This window comes from Bison bison, unplaced genomic scaffold (assembly GCF_000754665.1).
Source record: "Bison bison bison isolate TAMUID 2011002044 unplaced genomic scaffold, Bison_UMD1.0 scf7180017864323, whole genome shotgun sequence".
Lineage (NCBI taxonomy): Eukaryota > Metazoa > Chordata > Mammalia > Artiodactyla > Bovidae > Bison > Bison bison.
Window position 1 is genome coordinate 2,687,618 of NW_011494895.1, and position 23,821 is coordinate 2,711,438.

Sequence of the window (23,821 nt, forward strand, 5' to 3'; positions counted from 1 at the left end):
GAAGAGATCTCTAGTCTTTCCCATTCTGTTGTTTTCCTCTATTTCTTTGCACTGATCACTGAGAAAGGCTTTCTTATCTCTCCTTGCTATTCTTTGGAACTCTGCATTCAAATGGGTATATCTTTCCTTTTCTCCTTCACCTTTAGCTTCTCTTCTTTCCTCAGCTGTTTGCAAGTGCTCCTCAGATAACCATTTTCCTTTTTTGCATTTCTTGGGGACGGTCTTGGTCACTGCCTCCTGTACAGTGTCACAAATGTTCATCCATGGTTCTTCAGGCACTCTGTCTATCAGATCTAATTCCTGGAATCTGTCACTTCCACTGTATAATCGTAAGGCATTTGATTCAGGTCATGCCTGAATGGTCTAGTGGTTTTCCCTACTTCTTCAATTTAAGTCTGAATTTGGCAATAAGGAGTTCGTGATCTGAGCCGTAGTCAGTTCCGCGTCTTATTTTTGCTGACTGTATAGAGCTTCTCCATCTTTGGCTGCAAAGAATGTAAGCAATCTGATTTCAGTGTTGACCATCTGGTGATGTCCGTGGATAAGAGTCTTCTCTTGTGTTGTTGGAAGAGGGTATTTGGTATGACCAGTGTGTTCTCTTGGCCAAACTCCGTTAGCCTTTGCCCTGCTTCATTCTGTACTCCAAGGCCAAATTTGCCTGTTACTCCAGGTATCTCTTGACCTCCTACTTTTGCATTCCAGTCCCCTATAATGAAAAGGACATCTTTTTGGGGTGTTAGTTCTATATGTATATATATATGGGTGTGTATATATGTGTATATATGGATATATATATATATGGTGTGTAAATATATGTGTGTGTATGAGTGTGTATATATGCATGTGTATTATGGGTCTGTATATATATGTATGTGTATATATGGCTGTGTGTATATATATGTATGTATATGTATGGGTGTGTATATGTATATATATGGGGTGTATATCTAGGTATGTGTGTATGTATGTGTAGGTGGGTGTGTATATATGTATGTGTATAGATGGGTGTGTGCATATATGTACATATGTATATGTATGAGTGTGTATATATATGTATGTGTAGATGGGTGTGTATATATATCAGTGGGTATATATATATGTATGTGTATATGGGTGTGTGTGTATATGTACATGGGTATATATATGTATATGCATGACTGTATATATATGTGTATATGTGAGTATACATATGTATGTATATATGGGTGTATTGTGTATGTATATATGGATGTATATATGTATATACATGGGGTATATATCCACATATATATGTATATATGGGACAGGACCTATGTTCTTGCACAGCTGAGGAAGGTGGCCCAGGAGGTGGGGGGCACTGTCTGTGAACAGGCTTTGGAGACCGCCAGTCAGCTACACAGGTTCTGGGTGGGCAGCGACAGCCCTGGCTCTGGCTTTCTTAAGCAATATGGGGATGTTGGGGGGAGAATTTGGTGGAGGCTGAGGAGGGAGATCTCCTCCCTAGAAGGCTTTGCACTAGGAACCAAAGGCGAGTTTGGGTTTTCAAGCTGCTGTTGTGCTCGGTGTGACTTCTAACTGACCGTGTTCTCACGAACCTGCCTCGAATGCCTTCCTAGGCTTTGGAGCAAGATTGCTTGGGTTTGAGCCCTAGGTCCCCCTCTTACCAGCTGTTTGATGTTTTCCTGACCCTCAGTTTGTTGTTGTTGTTCAGTCACTAAGCCATGTCCAGCTCTTTGTGACCCCGTGGACTACAGCTCGCCAGGCCTCCCTGTCCCTCACTGTCTGTCCGAGTTTGCCCGAATTCATGTTCACTGAATCGGTGATGCCATCCAACCATCTCATCTTCTGCTGTCCTCCTCTCCTGCTCTCAGTCTGTCTCAGCATCAGGGTCTTTTCCAATAAGTTGGCTCTTTGCATCAGGTGTGAACATTGGAGCTTCAGCTTAGTTTACTCATCTGTAAAATGGGAGTGAAACCATCTGATCTCTTAGGGCTGTGAGGATAAAACTCTTTGAAAAGTACCTGCACAAGAGTGAATGTCCTAAGAGTTCACCATCCATGGCTCTCTCCCTCCACTTACACGTTTAATCCCATTTCTGTTGTTTTCTTTCTGATGGTTTCCTATCCTATGTCGCTCTTGTCAGCCAGTTTTGCTGTGTGTTGATTCCTTAGGAGTTCAGCTCCAGGGCTGAGATGAGTGAGGGCTTCTCTTAGATCTTGCTCTGTGGGCAGCGTCTGCAGGTGGACGGCGCGGAGTGGGTGCTGGGAGGGGCTTCCAGGACGCAGGTCCTGCTTTCTGTCTTTCAGTGCTCTACCTTCTCACTGCACACTTGAGCCCATCTGACATTGGTGTCAACGCTAGACGAGGTTAGGGGCTTCCCAGGTGGTGCAGTGGTCAAGAATCTGCCGGCTAGTGTGCAGGGGATCCTTCCCCTGCAGAAGGAAATGGTAATCCACTCAGGTATCTCTTGCCTGGGAAATCCCATGGACAGAGGAGCGGTGGCCCAATGGTTAAGGATCCACCCTCCATTGCAGGCGATGTGGGTTGATCTCTGATTCGGGAAGACCCCACATCATGTGCCTTTTGTTGGGCAGTTAAGTTTGTGGCCCGCAACTACGGAAGCCCAGGCACCGGAACTAGAGAGTAGGCTCTCCTAGCTGCAACTGGAGAAAGCCCATATGCAGCAGTGAAGACCTAGCACAGCCAAAAATAAAATTAAAAGCAAAATGATTCTTAGGAAAAGAAATATATGAATGTTTATATTATTACAGAAGTGTTTATGTTAAAGCACACTAATATGATGTGATGTCTGAACTAGCAGACCATTTGGGAAGAAGTAATCTATAAAGTTCACTTTATACTCCCTCCTGAAGTACGCCTTTGACCTTGAAAATCTGATTTGTACCTAAACACATCTCCTATTTGTATGTAGTAGATGAATTCAGCCTGTTAGCAAAATTGCTGAGTAGCTAAAAAATAGGCTCTATCTTTGTATTTTTCTGAGCCTGAAGATGAGGGAGTGCCCTGTGTAACAGCAAACAGCTCAGTGACTCTTTTCATTGGCCCGTCTGCTGAGTCCAGTGCCCTTCTCGACAAGAAAAGATCAGTTTTGTATTTGAAGCTAGTTGGGGAGTTTCTTTAGCTTTTGTCTGTTTTGGCAGTTTTGTTTGTTTGATGATTTCTCTAGCAGATTAGTTAAATGTTGGTTGAGTCATTTAATGCAGGGCGGAAATGCTTTCTGTTCATTCAACTGTGTTGAAACCTAAGCCCTATAAACCTGCTTGCATTCTTGTAGGTTATATCTTTCAAATTATCGGAGAATTCAGTGAAAAGGAAGTTAGGATTGATAACCATAGTAATGACTTTCTCTGATAACACATCATTAGTTCAGTGTGATGACTGGAGGTGATAACATGTGTGTATCAGCATCTGCTGTCAGTGTTCCAGGCACTTTGTGTACACCAAAGTTATGTTTTAGTGCTAAATCTGGTACCTGGGTTTGTCATATAATGTACTCTGGGAGCCAGTGTCGCTGAAATAGTGAGGAGATTTTATGTTTACTGGTATTGAGCTTCCAGAAGCTAAGTTTTGGAGGCGAAGTGCGATTCAGAATTCATCAGATCGTGTGTGATAGCTTGGTGTGTGATGGAGTTTCTAAGAGTGTTAACTTTTGTTTTGATTCCCAGTGAAGAAACCAAAAGCACAGCAAGATTAAGTGGTCAGGGCCAGGGGGTCACTCCATTAATAGAGCTCTTTCTTATCTTTTGATTCTTGGTTCAAGAGTGTCTTTCCTCAAAAGGTGTTTTTAGAGAACTGTTGATTTGGTATAGAATTTCCTTCTCTTCACTAATTTGCAGGGTTCTAAATTTATTCTCTCAGGAACCAGTGTTCCTTGGAACCTCTGCTCATATTGTATCCAGATCTTTTCTCTCAGAGTCTCTCAGCTGCTATGCCAACTTAACACAAAGCATCATTTTGATTATAATATGAAGGCAGATCCCCACCAAAGAGACACTCCTGCCTAAGTGACTTCGGTGTCATATGACAAGAGTCTGAGTTCAGAAGAAGTGACGTGAGCACAGGATAAAGGAGCATGTACCCTAGAGAATTGTGCTTTGATGCTCACTGCTTATAACCAGCGTCACTGAACCCTCCCAGTTCCTTTTAACCGGAACCTTTAACTTCTGTTGGTTGAAGCTTGACCTCTGCTTGGTGTTGGGTGAAGAATGTCTTGGCCCCCACCCCACAGGCTGGACTACTTACTTAGCTTCAAAGCCATTTTTAGGAAAGAAGGATGCTTGTCCTTCACTGGGGATAAGGATGTGGTTGTCCCCAATCATCCTCTTCCTCTGGTTTTCAGGGGAAAGTATCTCTTTTCCAAGCCCCCCTTCTTGTGGATCCCGTGAACTTTTGCTATTGGACCTATCTGGTGCTTGTATCTCATAAAACACTGTTGGCTTTGGGTTCAGCTTTCAGAACAGTGTCTCCCCACTCCCCGCGCAGAGCCTCTCTGATTGCCCCTCCTTCTGTGTCTTTGTTGTTAACACTGTCCGCACCTGTTGTCTCGACTCCCCGCAGGCCTGCAGAGCCCGGCTCCAGAGTTTATCGTGGACGTTGAATCTATGGACATCTTCCCTGTGGGTTGGTGTGAGGCCAACTCCTACCCTCTGACTACACCACACAAGACAGCCTGTGAGTATTGCCCAACTTGGAGCCTAGCTGGGCATATCTGGGACTTAGGTGAAAAAATAGGCAATTTGGTAAAGAGAGCGGAGCCAAACTGTAAAAATCAAAAAATGTTCTCAGTTTTGCACAGAACAGCAGGACTTTTGTCTCATTCATCCTGTAAGCATCTGCGTGAGATGAATGTCTGCAGGCATTTCCCAGCTTGAGAAACCAAGTCACAGTGACAAGGTGGAGATGAGTGTCTGGGATCTTTACTCCCCGTTTGTATGCAATTCATGAAAAAGTTTAAGCTAAGTACTATACATTTGTATGATTGTATCTGAGAAAGTACTTATTCTCCTAAGGTTTACTCCAAAGGTTTATCCCAAAACCAATCGTAATTGGTTCCAATAATTTACTGACATAGATATAAATACTTAACTATTCCTGGCAATGAAGAGATGAGGCCAAAGTGAAAACAGTGCCCAGTTGTGGATGTAACTGGTGATGGAAGTAAAGTCTGATGCTGTAAGGAACAATATTGCATAGGAACCTGGAATGTTAGGTCCATGAATCAAGATAAATTAGAAGTGGTCAAACAGGAGATGGCAAGAGTGAACATTGACATTTTAGGAATCAGTGAACTAAAATGAACTGGAGTGGGTGAATTTAACTCAGATGACCATTATATCTACTACTGGGGGCAGGAATCCCTTGGAACAACTGGAGTAGCCCTCAGAGTCAACAGAAGAGTCTGATATGCAGTGCTTGGGTGCAATCTCCAAAACAACAGAATGATCTCTGTTCATTTCCAAGGCAAACCATTCAATAGATAGTAATCCAAGTCTGTGCCCCAACCAGTTATGATGAAGAAGCTGAACTTGAATGGTTATATGAAGATCTACAAGACCTTCTGGAACTGATACCCCCAAAAGATGTCCTTTTCATCATAGGGGACTGGAATGTAAAAGTAGGAAGTCAAGAGATACCTGAAGTAAAAGGCAAGTTTGGCCCTGGAGTACAATATGAAGCAGAGCAAAGACTAACAGAGTTTGGCCAAGAGAATGCACTGGTCATAGCAAACATCCTCTTCCAACAAGGCAAGAGAAGATTGTACACATAGACATCACCAGGTGGTCAATAGTGAAATCAGATTGCTTCTATTCTTTGCAGCCAAAGATGGAGAAGCTCTATACAGTCAGCAAAAACAAGACTAGGAGCTGACTGTGGCTCAGATCATGAACTCCTTATTGCCAAATTCAGACTTAAATTGAAGAAAGTAGGGAAAACCATTAGACCATTCAGGTATGACCTAAATCAAACGCCTTACGATTATACAGTGGCGGTGACAAATAGATTCAAGGGATTAGATCTGATAGAGTGCCTGAAGAACTGTGGACAGACGTTTGTGACATTGTATAGGAGGCAGTGATCAACACCATCCCCAAGAGAAAGAAATGCAAAAAGGCAAAATGGTTGTCTGAGGAGGCCTTACAAATAGCCGAGGAAAGAAGAGACGCTAAAGGTAAAAAAGAAAAGGAAAGATATACCCATTTGAATGCAGAGTTCCAAAGAATAGCAAGGAGAGATAAGTGATCTCTTATCTTTCTTCCTCAGTGATCAGTGCAAAGAAATAGAGGAAAACAATAGAATGGGAAAGACTAGAGATCTCGTCAAGAAAATTAGAGATACCAAGGGAACATTTCATGCAAAGATGGGCACAATAAAGGACAGAAATGGTATGGACCTAACAGAAGCAGAAGATATTAAGAAGAGACGGCAAGAATACACAAAAGAAATATACAAAGAAGATCTTCATGACCCATCTAACCACGATGGTGTGATCACTGACCTAGAACCAGACATCCTGGAATGAGAAGTCAAGCAGGCCTTAGGAAGCATCACTGCAAACAAAGCTAGTGGAGATGATAGAATTCCAGTAGAGATATTTCAAATCCTAAAGGATGATGCTGTGGAAGTGCTACACTCAATATTTGGAAATTTGGAAAACTTAGCAGTGGCCACAGGACTGGAAAAGGTCAGTTTTCATTCGAATCCCAAAGAAAGGCAATCCCAAAGAATGTTCAAACTACCACACGGTTGCACTCATCTCACATGCTAGCAAAGTAATGCTCACTATTCTCCAAGCCAGGCTTAACAATACATGAACCGTGAACTTCCATATGTTTAACCTGGATTTAGAAAAGGCTGAGGAACGAGAGATCAAATTGCCAACATCCGTTGGATCATAGAAAAAGCAAGAGAGTTCCAGAAAAACATCTGCTTTATTGACTATGCCAAAGCCTTTGACTCTGTGGATCACAACAAACTATGGAAAATTCTTCAAGAGATGAGAATAGTAGGCCACCTTACCTGCCTCCTGAGAAATCTGTATGAATGTCAAGAACCAACAGTTAGAACTGGACATAGAACAAAAGACTGGTTCCAAATTGAGAAGGGAGTACGTCAAGGCTGTATGTAGGTTGTCACCCTGTTTATTTAAGTTATATGCAGAGTATATCATGCAAAATGCCAGGCTGGATGAAGCGCAAGCTGGAATCAAGATTGCCAGGAGAAATATCCATAGCCTCAGATATGCAGGGGACACCACCCTTATGGCAGAAAACGAAGAAGAACTTAAGATCCTCTTAATGAAAGTGAAAGAGGAGAGTGAAAAAGCTGGTTTAAAACTCAACATTTAGAAAACTGAGATCATGGCATCCGGTCCCATCACTTCATGGCAAATGGGGTAAAAATGGCAACAGTCAGAGACTTTATTTTCTTGGGATCCAAAATCACTGCAGATGGTGACTGCAGCAATGAAATTAAAGGATGCTTGCTCCTTGGAGAAAAAGTTATGACCAACCTAGACAGCATATTTAAAAGCAGAGACATTACTTTGCCAACAAAGGTCCATGTAGTCAAAGCTGTGGTTTTTCTAGTAGTCATGTATGGATGTGAGAGTTGGACTATCAAGAAAGCTGAGTGCCAAAGAATTGATGCTTTTGAACTGTGGTGTTGGAGAAGACTCTTGAGAGTCCCTTGGACTGCAAGGAGATCAAATCAGTTAATCCTAAAGAAAATCAATCCTGAATATTCATTGGAGGGCCTGATGCTGAAGTTGAAACCTCAATATTTTGGCCACCTGATGCGAAGAACTGACTTACTAGAAAAGACCTTGAGGCTTGGAAAGATTGAAGGAGGGAGAAGGGGACAACAGAAGTTGAGATGGTTGGATGGCATCACTGACTCGATGGACATGAGTTTGAGCAAGCTCCAGGAGTTGGTGATGGATGGGGAAACCTGGCATGCTGCAGTCCATGGGGTCGCCAAGAGTTGGATATGACTGAGAGACTGACCTGAACTGATTCTTGGCATTAAATTACCAGTGAGATTTCAACTGGACTTTGAAAGGGGCATTACATTACATCCTTCTGATCACAGAAGTGCCAAATCAAACCAATATTAGTAGTCAAAATAACCCAGCATCCCATACACACACACATGCACTCACAAACACACCACTTAAATATATACAAGTGTGTGTTTTAATGTAAATTGTTGTAGGTCATTATCCTGAAATGGTAACCATTTAAAAAAATATACATTTATAGTATATGATAATTCATTCAGTAATAAATCTTGGCATTTATAATTCCACCCTAATGTGTCAACAGTAGTATTTAAAATTGTGTGCCCTTAAAGATAAGGCTTTTAATTTTTTGTGAAGTAGGTTAGATATTTCTAATGTTTTCTTTATTACTTTGTATTCTGGCTAACTTTTTTTTAGCACCCTCCCGTAAGGTTCATTTACCCAGATGTTCAGAACATTGCTGTGAACAGAGTTCCCTGCCATCACTGGCCTCCTGTTTCCTGAGGTTGAGAAATTGTGAAGGACACAAGAGACTTACCAATACTCACCAAGAGTCAGATGGGGTTATTCATGTGAATAAAGTAGGGGCCCAGGCTATAGACAGAGGTGGATTCTAAGAGGTTCTTTTGCCCTGTACCCAGTCCTGCATACTGAATCTCATCTGGTGACAGTTATGTCTTGCCCTCAATTTAAAATACTTCTAAAATTATGAGCTTAGAATAAAGATTTCAGTGTTGAGGGCCACCTTTGACTTTTATTCTCACTTAAAATGTCTTGGGTCCTTGGCTCAGCCCCCACAGCCCTGGGCAGGCCACCCCCCACCAGGCTCTGCAGGCTTAGATCCAGTCCCCCGTGCCTGCTTGTGCCTCAGACAGAGATTCGTGTCCTGACCCTCTCCCTTCCTCCTCCACTGGCTTTGGGAGGGGAGGAGCGTTTTGAGTTTTTCTGGGTGAAAGCCCACACAGATTAAGGTGAACATAACAACGATTCATCTCTGTTCCCCAGCCTGTTGTGTTTGGCTTCTCATCAAGACATCACACAATTTGGGCATCTCACCCTAATTAACAAAGACCCACTTAGGCAGCGTAGTCTACACACTCATCTTTCCCTTTAGAGATCACAGAGTTTATACTTTATCCTAGTAATTATAGGCAGATTTACTGTCACAGGTACTGTGTTTTTTACACATTGAAAGTTTCAAGCAACCCTGTATCAAGCACGCCTGTGATGCCACTTTTCCGACAATATTCTTTCACTTGGTGTCTTTGTGTCCCATTCGGTAATTCTTGCAGCATTTCTAACTTTTTCATCATTGTATTTGTTGTGATTATCTGTGATCAGTGACCTTTTGATGTCACCACTATAGCTCAGTGATGCTCAGATGATAGCATTTTTTAACAATCAGGTATTTTTGATTAATGTATATACACTGGTTTTTAGACAGGCTATATTACGATACACACTTGATAGACTACAGATTTATAGTAGACTTACAAAACGTAACTTTTATATGCACTGGGAAACCAAACAATTCCCATGCCGCCTCTGTTGTGATGGTCACTCTGTTGGGGTGGTCTGGAACCAAACCCACAATATCGCTGAGGTCTGCCTGTCCTGGAATTGGATACTAAATAAAATCAAGAATAGATGAAATTTTGAGTCACTGTTTCTCTTATTTGTTCGTGTTCTCCTGTTGTTTCTCATACACGCATTTTGCTTTGAAGAGGCAAAGTCTAATTAAACCTGCCAAACTCCGACAGCTTTAGAAATTCTGTGAGAATTAATTTTTCCTAATGTTGGAAGATGCAGGATTACCTATGCCTGAGTTAGTAGCTGCCAAAAGCTCTGGCCTGTCTTTGTGAAGGTGATTCCAACCAGTTATAAATGTAACCTGGAAATTTTCTTAACCTCAGGTTATTGTTGCCTGGTTTCTGTCACTGTTTGACAGACATATATATTTGCTAGGTACCAATCCGCTTTTTAATGATAAAATGTTGTAGTTTATAAACATGCCTCTAATCCTAATTTGGGAGCATGCTGCGATGGTAAAATAATTTGCCTTTTCGCACTTTCTGTGGGGAAAAGTCACGTGGATAATCAGTGCTTGTACCAGTCCATTTCACCAGCTGTGTTCCTGGGAGGTCTGATATGTGTGTCCTTTTTTATTAGAAGCACATTTTAGAATAAAGTAGCCCATGTAGTGATAAGGTAAAATGTACTAAATTCTCTTTAGATTTCATTTCTGAAAAGTCAAAGTCTGTTTTGTGCTGGAAGAGATGAAGATAAAATTGTGGCCCTGGAATGAAGTAACTTTTCAGTTTTCAAATTGTTACTTTAAAAACAGACACAGTTCTGTACCTATGGAGCCATTTAAAAAAAAATGCTTATTCCCAACTTGCTGTTAAAGCCACTTTTCTTTTTTCCCCCTTTTGCCTGTTTTACAGCACAAAAGAAGAGAAAGATCGCAGTTGTGCAGCCAGAAAAACAGTAAGTGTTTTTTCACAAAAACTCCATGATAAGCTATGAAGTATCTTTAAAGAGGATGGAAATAGGGCTGTTTTTATTAGAGAGCTGGTCACGACCTAGCACAGGAGTCAAGGGGACAGGAAAACATGTACTGAGCATCTGTTATGTTCAGGACATGCAGGGCCTGCTTCTTAAGGAATTTCTTTTCCAGACTGTAACTTCTCACTTTGATCCTAGCGTAGTTGACCTGAAGGATGCCCACGGTCCCACATTCTGGTCAGGGTGCTCTGTGACAGTTCTCGGGGTCCTTAATGCCCCAGGGCTCCCCAGAGCTGCCTGTCCAGGCCTCAGCTCTGCCCCCTTGCAGCCTGGTGAGCTGGATCAGATTGTTTTATTACTCCACACCTCAACGCTCTCCTTTCTAAAATACCTATTTCTAGGGAGTTTTAGAAAGATTAAATTAGAGTCGACATGAAGATGTGTGGGCCCTCCATTGCCAAATAAATGTAGGTCACTGCACGTTTCAATTGTAAGTTTATGAGGAAGGGGATGTTCTGTAGTGTGTGGACCTACCGGCTGTATATTTCTGGAAAATTGTCACTGTTAGTACCATGTTTATATGTTTAAAAATGTCTGGAATACACCATGATAACCATCCCTTACTGAGTGAATCTGTTTTCTTAATACACTGATGGAAAGGGAGTTGAAAGCAGCTTTTTTTTTCATGTACTGACGCTGAAACTTAAAATCGAATAACAGCTTCATTGTTATTTGATGTGAATAACAGTTTCCCGGGTATTCTGAGTATGTTTCTAACAGTGTATCAGTATGTTTCTAATCATCTGACTCCAGTTTTGTGTGGATAACATTGAAATAGAGAGGTAAAAGCTAAGTAACAGTCCCCCTCATTGAATCTCAGTTTGAATTCATGACTGCTAAATTTGCAGCCTGTGGATCAGCAGTTTGCACCTTTACTTGCATCTGTCACTAGACAGGTCATTAAAACACAGATATCCAGGCCCCATCTGCAGAATTTCTGATTCAGGATGTCTGTGATGGGGCCTGAGCTTCTCCACATGTAATGGGCTCCCAGGTGACGCTGATCTGACAGCTTGGGGGCCCCACTTCGAGACCCAGCACCATAGATGGTCCCCCTAAGAGCCCTCATTACTGTTTACTTGGAGTTTACGTAACTGTTCATCTGTGCAGTTTCTACGAAGTTAACCTGTACATCTCCTGGAAACCCAATTTGCCTTTTTCCCCTAGAGCGATAGTTTTTATATTTGTTCAGCAACTTTTTACTGAACAGCAGCACAGACTTCTGTCCTAGACTAATAAGCCTACTTGAATCGTCAATTCTAAGATTTTTCTTTAAGGATCTACTTTTCAGTGTGGCCTCAACCCATACACTCATGGACCCCAGAAATCAAAAGTCAGCAGAAGAAAGTCATTAATAAAGGGGAAGTCTGACTTTAATGAAAGTCAGTGCAAACTGACGTTCTGCATGTCCTAAATATGACTGAGGACATTTCTATAGTTCTTTAACAAGCGACATGCCCAGGAAGTGACCTAGAGGAGCCTCAGAGATCAGTGATGACCCCCTCGAGGGGCGGATGACCTACAGGCTTCTTGGAATTACTGTAAGAATTGCCCCCCGATGATCTTACCTGTTCTTAGCCATGCACGCATTTGCGTCTTACATATTCATAGTTTAGATTCCTGTAAGTTATGAAAAGACTTTGGAAGGTGCTGGTCTCTTCTATAGCTTGGGACCCACGGGCATTTCTCCTTTATCCACAGATCACCATCCACAGTGCCTGTTGAGAAAATACCTCATGACCTTTGTCTGTTCCCTCACCTGGACGCCACAGGTAAATCAGCTGCTTAGGATGCCCTGGGAGAAGGAAACGGCAACCCACTCCAGTGTTCTTGCCTGGAGAATCCCAGGGACGGCGGACCCTGGTGGGCTGCCGTCTATGGGGTCACACACAGTCAGACACGACTGATGCGACTTAGCAGCAGCAGCAGGATGCCCTGGCCCTTCTCAGTGCATTGCTGTGAGTGGAGACATGGGTGTATTTTTAGGTCAATATGGTAATACTCAACTTTGATGTATTTTTAGGTCAGTATGAAAATACTCAACTTCAAGCCAACTATCATTTTTTACAGATACCTACTCCTTTAAAAATTTTTTCTAAGCTATAATCTTGGTGTCTTTCCTTTTTTGCTTCTTGGTCAGTAGCTAGGGACACTTCGCTTGGCATGAGAAGCTGGGTCCATGCATCACTTGGAAATTACATGTCCAGTTAGAACTGTGTATCAGGAATAATCATGTTGGAAAAGAGTTGGAAATATTATTAGGCATTTCTTTTTGGACATTTTATGCCATTTATGCCAGTGACCTTTGCATTTTTACACTAGTGGTTAATCCTTAAGTCCCCGTGGGCTTTTGAATTGTGTCCTAAAACCTTGTTTGAGTGGCTGGTTGCGAATAATATGTTTTTTTTAATGTATAAAGTCCTGTGTCTTACAGTAACTTTTAAAAACATAAATGTGAATTACCTTTGGATTACAAATCTGATTATAGACATGTTTGTACATTAAGTAATATACTTCATTAAGTATTCTATTTTCCAGCCAAAAGGAAGTCTACTCTGAACCCAAGATGAAAACTTGTGTACCATGGAAGAATCCTATTAGTCAAAGTTTTCTTTGCAGTAAAGAGAGCAGTTTTATGAGTAGACTTACTAAGATTGTTTTTTCTAAAGAGCTGGACAGAGTAATCCTACCCTCGAATTTCCATGTAAATGCAGCTGTGAACTTTTTTTTTTTTTTGCCTTTTTTATAAAATTCAAATGTCAGAATGGTTTTAAAAGAACCATGTCATCTTTCAGAGTCGGTAATTGTTATTTTACTCCTTCTGTCTTATACTTGGGAAAATAACATATCTCCCCCCTCACCTATTGGTTCTCAGTTAAAGTCCTATGAGAACAAAGCTTCCTGGACTATCAAATCACCATCCCAAATGAATAACAAGGTTTTTAAAATTTATTTTTTAATGAGGCTATAATTGCTTTACAGTGTAATTAGTTTCTGCTATACAATGAAATGAATCCGCTATATGGATACATACATCCCCTGCCTCCCTCCTGCTCCTCCCCCCAATCCCACCTCTCTAGGTCATCCCAGAGCACTGAGTAGAGCTCCCTGAGCTGTATAGTCTGTTCTCATTAGTTATCCCTTCTATACATAGTAGTAGTATCTATTTTGTACATAGTAGGAGAAGGCAATGGCACCCCATTCCAGTACTCTTGCCTGGAAAATCCCATGGATGGAGGAGCCTAGTAGGCTGCAGTCCATGGGGTCGCTAAGAGTCGGACACGACTAAGCGACTTCACTTTCACTTTTCACTTTCCTGCATTGGAGAAGGAAATAGCAACCCACTCCAGTGCTCTTACCTGAAGAATCCCAGGAACAGGGGAGCCTGGTGGGCTGCCGTCTGTGGGGTCACACAGAGTCGGACATGACTGAAGCAACTTAGCAGCAGCAGCAGCAGTGTGTATATGTTAATTTGTTCTTTTTCAGTTGCTAAGTCATGTCCAGCTTTTTGTAACCCCATGGACTGCAGCACATCAGGCTCTCCTGTCCTTCACTATCTCTCAGAGTGTGCACAGATTCATGTCCACTAAGTCAATGATGCTATCTAACTGTCTCATCCTCTGCCACCCCCTTCTCCTTTTGCTGTCAATTTTTCCGAGCATCAGAGTCTTTTCCAGTGAGTCAACTCTGCATCAGGTGGCCAAAGTATTCGAGCTTCAACATCAGTCCTTCCAATGAATATTCAGGATTGATTTCCTTGAGGACTGATTTGTTTAATCTCCTTGAGCACTGCATTTCGAAAGGATCAGTTCTTTGGCACTCAGCCTTCTTTATATATATATATGTCAGTCCTACTCTCTCAATAACAAGTTTTTACACACAAAGACCACTGTTAGTGCAGCTTGGCTCGGAGCAGCTGTGGGAGAGGGTGGATCTCACCTGCTCCTGTGACCACATCCCGTGTGTGTAGATGTCCCATGGGTTCCACTGATACCTTACCATTTAGTTGTTCTGCTTTTCCCTGTGGCACCTTGAGACACAACTAAATCCACACCTGCCTGTTCGCTTTCTAAGCTGAAAGAGCAATGAGGGAAATGCATAGTTAAGTCCCTGGGAGGCACATTTCATGTCCCTGGGACTGGCAAGATGAGGAAGCCCTTCCGTGTCTGGTGTCGGCCTGGGTGTGGGTGAACATATACACTGAAATATGTAAAGTATATAACTGACAAACTGTAGAGCACGAGGAGCTATAAATAACTTTTAAGGAAAAGACTCTGAAAAAGAACATAAATATATATGATTTCCCTGGTGGCTCAGTGGTAAAGAATCTACCTGCCAATGCAGGAGACGTGGCTTTGATCCCTGGGTCGGGAAAATCCCCTGGAGAAGAAAATGGCAACATACTCCAGTGTTCTTGCTTGGAAAATCTCATGGACAGAGGAGTCTGGCAGGCTATAGTCCACGGGGCTGTAAAGAGTCGGACACGACTTAGTGACTGATCAACAACGTCAGCTATATATATGTGGATAGCTGAGTCATGGTGCTGTACACCTGGAACTCAGAGCGTGGTGGATGTAAAGCATTCTGATAGGGGGTCTCAAGGCCCCTCTGGGTAACTTGGCTGGTGCGGTGGGTTAAGCTATGGGTCCTGGAGCCTTGACTGTGTTTCTCTTCCGCGTAGGAACGGTGAACGGGAAGTACTGCTGTCCTCAGCTTTTCATCAACCACCGGTGTTTCTCGGGCCCCTACCTCAACAAGGGCAGGATTGCCGAGCTGCCGCAGTCGGTGGGGCCAGGCAAATGTGTGCTGGTCCTTAAGGAGGTAAAGCTCATCCACAGCCACGGACGGTGGGGGGCTGGGGGGGTGGGCCACAGTCCCTGAGGGAGTCATAGGAGTTTGGGTCCATTCATGTGCCAAGCACCCCCTTCCTCTCCATCCTGCGGACTGAAGGCAGTCATACACAGATGGGAACAGTGTTCCAGCCCGGGAAGACTCCCTTCTACTGGAGGGGGTGGACCCCTCCCTCCCCAAGTCAGCAGAAACGCTCACTACATTTGAGTAAAATCTTTGGTGAATCACCACTTTTTTGTTTAAAAAAGTGACCTATCTTGAACCTTCGTGTAGTCACGTTCCTGTTTTTGTGACAAAAAAGCATGCCCAGAATATCACCTGCACCATGATGAGTGTGTTGTAATTCCTTGGGCACAAGGGGTCTGTTTATCCATCTGTTTAGCCACTGAACAAACTTATGTGAGCTGGGCTTTGTATCAAGAACAGGGCCTGGGGTCGGGGAAGGGGGCCGCCCACTCTAGGGATCGAAAAAGCCATCTGAGCAGCCTGGAGCATCGGTGGGATCACGGGAAGGAAAGCTTGAAGCACCTTGAATGTGCAGACCACAGGGCTGGGCCTGGAAAGTGGAGAATTCTGAGTCCTGGGGCCTGGACCCCGTCCCCGGCTCTTGGCCTGTGTTCTTACTTAGGCCAGCTTTTCTTTAGACCCATCACCTTCATATTTTACATCCCCAAATTACTGGAGGCCTGGCCCAGCCTGAGTGGCGAGTGGACCCCATTGAAGAGAAATTGATAGTGAAAGGGAGATGGTGGCGGGGGGAGGGCAGCCCCTCTCGAGGGCCTTAGGGAGATCGGGTGGGAGGTGAGCTCCAGCTGTGTACGTTGACACAGACTGTAGACCCTGCAGATGTTAGACTTGGTCAGAGAGGAAACCAAGCCCAGCTTACACATGGGAATTCCTGTCACAGTGTAAAATAAGGCCCCTAGACCAGGAATGGGCTCCCAAGGCCCCCAGCAGTTTCAGCCCATGAGATCGTCCTTGCCACAGCCTTGTCCCCTGCCTGTATTTGTGCCTGACTTTGTTGCCAGTGATCAGAATGGAACGGGGGACTGACACAGACCTGGTAGTTGTTTAAAGCCCGTGAGACCGTGTCACAGCCACGTGATTGTGAGGTCCGTGGCCACCTAGGGGCCCTGTTAACAAACATGGTGACCACAGGGCCAGTCTGTCTCTGAGGCTTGACTAGTTTACTTTGCTACATACTTGGTCAACAGTAGTTAGGCCCTGATCCATTCCCTGAGAGGTGCCAGCAGCGAAGTTTAAAAGCCAGGCCAGAGCAGTTTTTTGATGACAGAACTGGTTTTTTGCTGATGTTCAGAAAATGCATGAGGCAGGAAAGAGAGGGAAAAAAGAAGCAAGCGCTTTAGTTCTATGAGTGCAAGAGAAGTGTGAGTCTGCCAAGCCAGTCTTTATACTGATAGTCCTGCCCTGGACCTGTGTTTGGTTTCAGGTTGCATTTCCCTTATGGAGAATGAGATCATTGGAGCAAAGACAGAGCATGTTTGCTTTATCGGGCCATCGGGGTGTTCATAGTTAAGGTTTCTCTGACTTTGGGAAATGTAGACTGATGACTGTTTTCCCCCTGCTTCGTCTAGAGGTAGATGAGGTCTGTGCACGTGGACGCCGCGCTGGCATTTGTTGAGGGCGGGTGTGGTCTTGAGCTCTGAGAGGGCAATGGACCAGAGACTTTGATCTCCTTCGGTCGGCGTCTGTGGGCTTAGTAGCTGCATAGCCTCAGGAAGTGCAGAAGTCGGGTGCGGACTCAACGGTCCATGTATGTTTCTTTTTGCCCATCTATACCTTCCAAGGCTTTTTTGATCAGTTATTGCACACTTAGCAGCTACTGTCATGTCAGATAGTCTCCTAGCTGTGGGAACCAAGGAGAGAATGAAACATCATACTTCCATCCATCTGTCCATTTAGACAGGTCCAAAGCAATTCAGGAGTCATAAGCTCATGCTGGTGGGCACTGTGCTGGAAGCTAAGGGTGGGGGTCAAGGTGAGCAGGAGCTCTGCCCCCCGGGGGAGTTGATTCCCCCCTGCCCACAGCCTCAGAGCAAGGACTTAGGCATTTCAGGTTATACTGGAAAGAGGAAAAGTCTTGCCTGCATGGCACCTGGTTAAGTCAGTCAGCAAAGTCAGAGATGCAGACATGCCTCTGGACAATATTCTCTGGATTTTATACTGAACGTTGACCACTGAGAACTGTGTACCAAGCGTGTGGATGGTGGAAACTATAGCACATATGTAATGTGTGACGCGGGAATTAAGTAGGCAGGGTCCTGGAAGGTCGGGAAAAATGTAATTTTTTTCTTGTTAAGGTTTTTTATAAAGAAGATAAGATACTTTTGTTGAATTTTCTCATTGTACCATAGGGTAGGATTTTGTAGGAAAGAAAATCAGTGGCAAGTTGCTACCTCCTGAGCTTCCCTCTACTGACATAGATTTTATGGTACCAAACAAGTTTTTGGCGTGAATCAATCGTGCATTAATTTTCAGGTGTGCAGAATAATTTAATTTCAGTGCCCATCTTGAAATTCATTGAAGAAATCCCCCAAATTGTTTATTGAGCACTTGCTGTTGCCAGGCATGGTTCTAGCTATGATGAATAAAGCAACAGACAAAACGAAGCCCCTGATTTCATTGAAAATCCCGATTTCTTGAGGATTAGGTTCTAGAGAGAGTGATGGTAAACTAATAAATCAACATGTTTTGGATACACGGAGGGTTTCCTAGTGATCTGGATATGGACTGTGAGAGTAACAGAATTCACGGAGGCCTTAACAGCAGGGAGAGGGAGCTGTGGGACAGGGTAAATGATCTGGGCACGTGAAGGTTTGCCAGTTGGAGATGGGTGTGAGAGTCCAGTGCACATTGGGTGACTGTGGGTTTGCTAGTGTGTGGACAGTGTTTGCAGCCAGGTGCACTGTGGGGTAAATATAGGTGGAAGAGGACAGTCCAGCGGTTGCACCCTGAGGTCACTGTCATTTGAGGGGGGGCACAGAAGGATCAGGAGAGCCTGGGGTCCTGAGGGTAAGGGTAGGAAGTGTCTGCAGAGGAGGCAGTGCCACCAGCTGCTGGCGGGGTGGAACAGGACAAGGCCGAGAAGGACTCCTTCTTGGCAAAGCTGGCATCTCAGGTGATCTTGATAAGACCTGTTTCCGGGAAGCCCCATTGCATTGTGTCCCTGAGGAGCTGAAGGAGAGAGAGAGGAGTCCATGGGTGTAGGCAGTTCTTGAGGGTTTTACCTTCAGTGGAGACAGGAGTGAGGTGAGGGACCAAAGATGAGAGGTGGAGAGAGAAAGTAGTTTTCCTCCTTTAAGAGGGAGGCTGAAGCCCAGTGCACACACACAGGGTGACAGTCCAGGGGAGAGGAAGGGGAGGATGAGGTGGGAGGGGATGGTGTCCAGTGGGCTTGGGCCGCTGTCACAGGGCACCATGGGCTGGACCAGGCAGCTCAGTACACAGACATGGATGCTCACGGGTCTGGGGCTCCAGGTCCTCCATCGGGGGCCAGCCCGGCAGGTGGGTGAGGACTCACTTCCTGGTTTGCACATAGCCACCTTCTTGCTGTGTCCCCATATGCCTGAGAGGGAGGGAAGGCGCCCATCCCAGCTCCGTCCAGCTGTATAAAGGCTATTGCTTCTCTGTGATAATAAACACACACCTCATGAACCCTAAGAAACCCAGGGAGACGTTGCTGTAGCGCCAGTTTCCTCCTGGAGTTACTCAGACCAGTCTCAGCACCAGTTTCTTGGGAACAGTGTCCATCGGCTTCACAGTGAACACCCTGTCGGTTCTCTGGGGACAAGTTGTGTGCTCCGTTTTGTGGTCAAGAGCACAGTGGCGTGAATTCTGATGCTTTGCAAGGTTCAGTAATTCAGTCTAACTTGGGTCATCATAACAGCTTTCAACTTCACTATTTTCATGGAGAGAACTCTAAGGCACCACAGAGTCAGGTACACACAAATTATTCCTCTCGCAATTCCAAGGTTTTGTGGAGAGCTTGTTGAATTTAGAGACATATGATGTGACATCGGGAGAAGCCATAGGAAAAATTTTTCAATATTGCATGCTGTTTACGATTTAATTGCAGGCCGTTTCCAATCTGAATTGAAGTCTGGAAGGCATTTGCTTTTCACAGTCACAAAATGCATTTCGATGTACAAATAAGACGTAGCTCTGGGGTTTTTCTCAGTGAAGCACAGTGACAAGACTGGAGTGAAATTTTATTGTCTGTTGATAAACACTTGGTCTGTGATTTCAGCCAGTGCCAATTGGATTTATTTTTAAAGTTTCTGTAAATTGTACTGACAATAAATAATAAAGCCAGATGATTATTCTAATAGAGAAAACATAAACACACCAGAATTGCTTGTATTGCTGTGTTCTGGCTGTTAAGTGCTTGGCGGAGCTGTGTTCCCTTGGTGAAGCTTTACAGGCACCTTGGACACAGCAAAATGCTGCCCAGATGAGAAAAAGACACTCGCCAGGCTAACTGCTGGGAGTAAAGAATATTTTAAGATCAAATCCTCAGTGATGAGAAAGCTTTGTTTTTCAGAATTAAAGCAGGGTGCAGACCATGCCAGTTACATCCTGGAACACGCCAGGCACATGAAAACTGAGACTTGAAAATTTCTGCAACATACCTTTCCCCTGGGGGCTTCCACAGTGACTCAGTGGTAAAAAATCCACCTTCATTGCAGGAGACTCGGGTTCAATTCTTGGGTTGGGAAGATCCCCTGGAGAAAGGCATGGCGACCCATTCCAGTATTCCTGCCTGGAGAATCCCGTGGATGGAGGAGCCTGGTCGGGTGGGCTACAGTCCATAGGGTCAGCAGCAGCTGGTCCTTGGGCGTATTGCAGTGGTTCTGGCCATATGCTTATTTTCTTGCACTTGGGACTTGGGAGCGAAGGGGTAGTTTGAGGAAGCTATCAGATGACATTAGATACTCAGACTTCCTTTCGAAACACTCCCGTGTCTGAGAATTGTCCTAATGTTAAATATGCATAAGTTGGGTCAACATTAGGTGAGTTTCAAATAATTTGTTAACCCTACGTACAGATATTTGCTGCTGCTGCTGCTGAGTCAACTTTAGTCGTGTTCAACTCAATGCAACCCCATAGACGGCAGCCCATCAGGCTCCAAAAGTGTGGGCACAAATCTGTCATCTCCGTCTTAGTGATTCCTTTCTAAATATATTTTTAAGAATAAGATGGAATTCTTAGTAACCGGTCATACTGAAAGGGAATCTAGTTGAAGGGTGATCAGTGGGCCTTTGGAGAAAACAGTCCAGTTTTTCTGCAATCTGGAAGGTTAGTGAGAACTGACCACCCCACCCCTCTTGCCCCCCAGCGACTCACACTCTCCCAGGCAGAGGCCTTGGATTTCATTGCCTTCCTATCCCATTGATGGAGACATCGTTGGTGCCAGTCTGCAGAATATCGTCTCTGACTCCATCCAGCCTATCACTGAATAGAGGTGCAGGGCAGACACCCCAGAAGTGTCAGTGGGGTGCTTTCTCGTTTTAGCAGAAATGGATGCAGTTGAAGTTCATGGCCATTCCTTGTTTTTCACAACAGGTTCTTAGCATGCTCATCAACGCAGCTTACAAGCCTGGGAGGGTGTTACGGGAATTACAGCTGGTGGAAGACCCACACTGGAACTTTCAGGAGGAGACGCTGAAGGCCAAGTAAGTGTCTTCAATTCTGGAAGATGAGGATTCTCAGCTTTCTTTATCTGCCCCTTTGAAACTGGTCCTTCCTGTTTTTGGCATGGCCCAGAGAAGTGGAATCAACAGAAGGACTGTTGTTCTGCAGTTCTGGGTGCCCCACACAGATGTGCTGGCTACACAGAGTTTATTGTGTTAAACGTTCAGAATAAAAGCGTGCTGATGGATTATTCAATCCAAAGGGAAACATTTATATAAAGAGAGGAGTTCTCTTAACATTATTATACATTTTTCATCAACAGACCTTAATATCTGATACTGTAAAGTCCATGGCAGGTACAGATGGTCCTTATCCTTAGAGTTGAGAATTTTAAAAAACAGGAAGAACCAGTTCCTCTGTTCGATTTTGGTTAAAACGCAGTGGGTGAACATATAGTTGGTTACTAACTTTATTTGGAAACAGGCTAATTGGAAAGGTGCTAATTTGCTTTGCTTTGAGTTTCTGGAACTCAAACTGAGCACACTCGTGGCTTCCTATGTGAGAACTCAGTTCCTGAGGAGATGGATAGAAAAAGACCCATTTCTCAAAAATAGCTTGATGTTTAATAATTGCTTTGATGATTTCAGAAGGCTTTTAATATTCACTTAATTCTTTTCCAATGGAATACATTTTCACCGGTCCACTTAGGATATCACAGTATCCTAAGATTGCATTTTGCTGTAACATTTGGAAAATGATGCTGTTTTAAACAGTAAACTACTTTTCAATGGCTAGAGCATTCCTAAGTCCTCTTTTTGAGAAAATAGTGAAAATTGAAGAATTCTGAATAATTTCTATGACCAACAGTGTTTTCTTCTGGAGTTAATGTACACGAGGACTGAGTGCAGGTGTGGTGAAATTTGAAGTTATTTTGCATTCATTGTGAGTTATCCACTCAACCTTTCCTTGTGTCTTTTTTGAGCATCTCTATAATTTTAGATACAGTAAAAGTCATCTAAGGTCCAATGATACTTTGCAAAATCACAGAAGTTAAAGGGAACATATAATACATGTAAATAAGGAGAGTGTTGAGCTGTTGGAAGCATCATGTCGATAAAGGGTGACACCGTATTCATCCTTCCCTTCTTTTCCAAGGAATATTTACATGAGCTTTACCTATAGCCCCCCCAAAACAAAACATGTTTTTTTTTTGAATCTGATAATCTTTATTTTTCTACTATATTTAAGTTGGTGGTCCTTAGCATTGGAGAAGGAAATGGCAACCCACTCCAGTGTTCTTGCCTGGAGAATCCCAGGGACGGGGGAGCCTGGTGGGCTGCCGTCTATGGGGTCTCACAGAGTCGGACATGACTGAAGCAACTTAGCAGCAGCAGCAGCAGCAGCCATAGTAAAACGTTTTCTTCCAAGGTCAGTTCCTACTGGTAGTGGTGGCAGGTAACAAGTATTTACACAGAAAACCTTTCTTATTTCTAGTTTTAAAATTTTTCTGTAAAATTCAATAACTCTAAAATATACATAAGGATATTGAAATAGTAAAAGTACAGCAATCTTAAATTCCATTAAGATCTCCCCACCTCCGTAAGCAAGCCAGAAACTCGCTCCAAATTCCCAAAATGACAGGGTGAGTTTATTTTGCACTGTTTGCACTCATTTTCACGTTCCCAAGTCGATCAGAGCTTTTATGAAACCAGCCTGACACAATCAAACAGACACAGTGTGCCCCAGCCTTGCTGCCTTGTAAAGGCAGCGTATTACCGGTTACATCAAACATGACAGCATGTGCCTTAGCAGAATCTTACATAGCAGCTTGTAATGAGAAAATGTGTGTCTGAAGTGGGTTTCAAGCGTCTGAATCAGAGTAGCATCTCAAAGGAGCTGCTAATGATGGCAGATTTATAGTCAGCAGGAACACCCCTTATATTATGTGTTGATTCACCCCTTTCCTTCTGATGTGAAACGACAACTTTTTTAGATCTTGATAACATTGATGTTTTCCTCGGTGCGAATGGGAGGAAAGTTGACTTCTTCCCATTTTGCTGAAAGGCTGAAATGCTTTCTGTCATGAATAAATTAACTCAGCGAGGGGGAGAGCTGCTTTAATGCATTTACTTGTCTTGGCTGCGGTCCTCAAATTATAACATCACAGTGAGTGTTCTCAGGAAGAAATAATATGAGCTCTTCATCTGTAGGTTTTTGCACATGTTGGCACTTAACATCTGGGGGTTCTGATTGGTTTTTTCCTCTCTGTAAAGACCTGTTAAGAAGGTGGGGGTGGCACTGACAAGGGGGTTGTTGTTCAGTCCCAAGTCATGTCCGACTCTATGTGACCCCGTGGACGGCAGCACGCCTGGCTCCCCTGCCCTTCACTATCTCCCAGAGTTTGCTCAGATTCATGTTTGTTGAAACAGTGATGCAATCTTTAACCTCTTCCACCATCTTCTCCTTTTAGTGTGAGTCTTTCCTAGCATTATGGTCTTTTCCAGTGAGTCGTCAATATCAAGTGGCCAAAGTATTGGAGCTTCAGCATCAGTCCTTCCAATGAATATTCAGGGTTGATTTCCTTTGGGATGGACTGGTTGGATCTCCTTGCAGTCCAAGGGACTCTCAAGAGTCTTCTCCAGCACCACAGTTCAAAAGCATCAATTCTTTGGCACTCAGCCTTTTTTATGGTCCAGCTCTCATATCTGTACATGACTGCTGAGAGCCCCATGGACA

General features: G+C 43.7%; 1 protein-coding gene across 4 annotated transcripts in view; it reads left to right on the plus strand.

Moving 5' to 3' along the window:
• SFMBT2 (Scm-like with four mbt domains 2) overlaps nt 1–23,821 on the plus strand; it is a 178,164-nt gene that overhangs the window by 136,423 nt on the left and 17,920 nt on the right. For all 4 annotated transcript variants that reach the window (XM_010853150.1, XM_010853147.1, XM_010853148.1 and 1 more), the window contains exons 12-16: nt 4,558–4,671; nt 10,462–10,504; nt 12,284–12,354; nt 15,264–15,403; nt 21,017–21,126. In XM_010853150.1, coding sequence (XP_010851452.1) covers nt 4,558–4,671; nt 10,462–10,504; nt 12,284–12,354; nt 15,264–15,403; nt 21,017–21,126 — 478 coding nt within the window. The remainder of the gene's footprint in view (nt 1–4,557; nt 4,672–10,461; nt 10,505–12,283; nt 12,355–15,263; nt 15,404–21,016; nt 21,127–23,821) is intronic.